The sequence below is a fragment of the Hyposmocoma kahamanoa genome, unplaced genomic scaffold (assembly GCF_003589595.1).
Source record: "Hyposmocoma kahamanoa isolate Upper Pololo Valley unplaced genomic scaffold, ASM358959v1 98957, whole genome shotgun sequence".
In the NCBI taxonomy this organism is placed as follows: domain Eukaryota; kingdom Metazoa; phylum Arthropoda; class Insecta; order Lepidoptera; family Cosmopterigidae; genus Hyposmocoma; species Hyposmocoma kahamanoa.
The window spans coordinates 1-3,262 of NW_020655733.1; the positions used below are offsets into that span (position 1 = coordinate 1).

Below are 3,262 nucleotides of genomic sequence, written 5' to 3' on the forward strand. Positions count from 1 at the left end.
GAAGAGTTTCATCAAATACTCTTCCTAAGTATGACATTTCCATCAAAGAATCGTAAGTTACTTTCCCCTCCGTGTTTTTCAACATTTCATCGATTTCAGTTATAACCTTATTTTGTGCGTCAGGGTTTACAGTTAATTCGTATAGTAGAAAAGCTGCAGTGGTACCACTTGTTTCGTAACCCGCTATAAAAAACAAAAATGCTTGTGCAGCGATCAAATTGTCAGTAATAGTCAAACTTCTTGTTTTATTGTCTCTGCTGGTTTTGCTAATTTCGCCTTCTTTTCTCATAGCTAAAATAATATCCACGAAATCGTTCCTCCCAGCGGGCTCCCCATTTCGTTGTTTAACTACTGCCTTAACTAAATTATGGAAAAACGTAGACACTTTTCGAGGGAACAATGCAGTTTCTAGTATTTTAAGAATGCCAGGAAAAACCATATCCAGTTCGAATGCAAAATTCGTTTCAAAAATGAGTTTGTCCATTTCATCGAGTATTTTAAAAATGTTGTCTTTTATATCAATGTCCATACCAAAGGCAGTAGCTACAATAGTGGAAATTGTGTAGTTGCGTGTGAGCTTTAAAATTTTTATTTCTTGTGTTTCACTGTACTCTTGCTCAATACGATGAATATGTTTATCGGCGAGTTCAGATATTAGGTAAGACATGTTTTTGATCTTTCCGGTAGAAAATAGAGGACTGAAGGAGCGTTGAAGGAGTTTCCAAGAATCACCACTAGCGTGGAACATATTGACTCCAAGTCCGTCTTTGCTGAATTCGACACCACGATCGATGAATAAGTCGAAGTCCTTAATCATTATTGCCTTTACAATATCAAGATCTCGAACAAGCATGGTTGTTGTCGTCATTCTGTAAAATCCAACTATCTTTTCATTCGGGAATTGTGCGTAGATTTCTTTGATCTCCTCTCCAATGTATTTCTGTCGGAATGCTGATTGTACGATATTACCAAAAAGAGGTAATGGTTTTGGGCCGGCAACATTTTTCTTTTTCCAATAGTTGAAATTCCATGTGGAAAATAAGTACAAGACGCAAATAAGTCCTAATACCACAAACGGTAAAAACAAACACATATTATTATTACTCGGAAGTATATTTCTGTACTGATTACTGATTTCCTTTCGACTGCTAAGAGACTCACGTTATATTGAAGTATACCTAAAAATTTGATTGCATATATTGCAAAGATCATTCATTCTATGATAAGAAACAGCTTTGACAAACGTTTTGTATACCCGTATAAAATATGCGCGCTCAATTGGCGTTTCACTTCATAGTTTTACAGATTAAAATCCGGAGAATATCGAAGATTCAGCATTTTATAACCTATTTAATGGCTGTGGGTTCAGAAATTACTCACAAGTAGGTGGATAATATTTCGATAACACCGGGTAGAAATATTTATTATAAAAAAATTTTTAAGTAGTAATTTCGGTATCGATTGCATTACAATAAACCATACCTTATCAAATAAAAAATATCTACGTGAGGCGCACTACAAGTTTTCGGAATGAATAAAAAAAACTATAAATGGTCAGAAATGAATTTACTGTTTCTCAAAATATTTTCTGTTAGCGTTAATGCACTTTTTCATACGAATGAACCAATTTTGAAAACATTTTTGCCACTCCTCCGTGACAATCTCTGAAACATATTTTTCAGACTCTTCGACAGCCTCTTCAGTTGGTGAAAATCGTTGACCGCGTAACTGGTTCTTAATTTTTGAAAACAAATAAAACTCACAAGATGCCAGGTCGGGACTGTACGCGGGATGGCTCATAAGGTCAACGTTGTTTACCTTCGAAAATTCATTTGTCTGTCTGGCCGTGTGAGAACTGGCATTATCGTGGTGCAATATGACACGACGTTTATGGTTATTTTTACGGAGTTTGTCAATAACTTCGGGCAAACAAATGGTTGTATACCAATCACGTTCCAGTCAATGTTCACGGTACAGCGATTATCCCACAGTAGCCACACGTCCAGTTTTATTAAAAAAAGAGGCAATCATTCGCTTAGAGGCACTTTGCACGTGCGCCACTTTGGTTGGTTTCAGCTCATCTCGAAAGACCCATATATTGCTGCTTTGTTTTGGAATCGTAACTATAAATCCATGTTTCGTTACCTGTTACTAAGTCCCACACCAAATTTGACGCCCCTTCGTTGAATCTGATAAGTATGGCATTGCACCAAATGACGCGATCCGTTTTTAAGTATTTCACTCATGCCTATGCCTAAAGATACCTGAATCTCATGGTATGTCACATGCCTGTCTGTTTTGATCATATGGTGCACAGCATCGATGTTTTTGTTGTTCACAGCAGTGAACGGGCGACCATCACGATATTCGTCATTGAGATTCACACGACCGCGTTTGAATTCTGCAAACCAGCTATAAATGATTGTCTTTCATGGTGCTTCATCCCCAAAAGCAGTTTGAATCCAAGCGAAGCTCCGCTGAGCTGTTATGTTGCACTTGAAGTCGTAGAAAATCATACTACGAAAATTTTTACGAGTTAAATCCATGGTGATGTGGACAACCAATTTCTAAAATGACGCCACAATGTTAAAACAAGTGACAGTCAGATGAAACAAACTGTAATGTACAGCCAAAAAGTACCATTTTCAAATGTTGTAATTACTTTTTATATAAGTTTTATATTGTTTATGTAAGTGGCCAGTGGCCAGTTCCGGAAACTTATAGTGCGCCCTATGTATAATAAACTATAACTCTAATCTTGTAAACATTATATTTACATTTGTGTTTGATAACAACAGCAGCCTTACTTATAACAGAATTACACTTTAGCGGGGCAGTCGGGGTTTTAAGGACCAGGGTTTCGGGCTAACATGTTGCAATTATTGCATGGTGACAACAGTAAAATGTATGGTTTATAGTTGAACAAGTCCCACAAGCAAAATCGTCTCTTAGTAAACAATATCGCTCAAGTTATATCGAGTTTTAGTATCAGTAGAACTCCTTGTGAAAGAGTTCGTCCAGGGAAAAGCTGCCACTTTACAAGCAGTAATGTAACCGTTACTGAGTTCCGATTTCGAAGGGTAAGGGTGCTGGTGAAATTGCAGGCACAAGGGACAACGTATGTCTCTGGGTGTCGGGCGTAGTGGCAATGCCCCTCAGATCTTTGTGATTTAAACCTTTGAGGGGTACTAGAACTGTTAAGGACAGGCGTGTCTGTGTTTTTTTTTTGTATGTAGGTATGTTACGCGATAACTCCGGTATT

The 3,262-nt window shown here is 37.5% G+C and overlaps 1 protein-coding gene across 1 annotated transcript; it reads right to left on the minus strand.

The window, feature by feature from the left end:
• Positions 1-7: 7 nt before the first annotated feature.
• On the minus strand, positions 8-1,093 carry LOC113238938 (cytochrome P450 6B2-like; the record flags this gene model as incomplete). Its single annotated transcript, XM_026475786.1, has 1 exon — positions 8-1,093. A coding segment is annotated over exon 1 (1,086 nt), but the record flags the coding sequence as incomplete, so codon positions are not given.
• Positions 1,094-3,262: the final 2,169 nt, after the last annotated feature.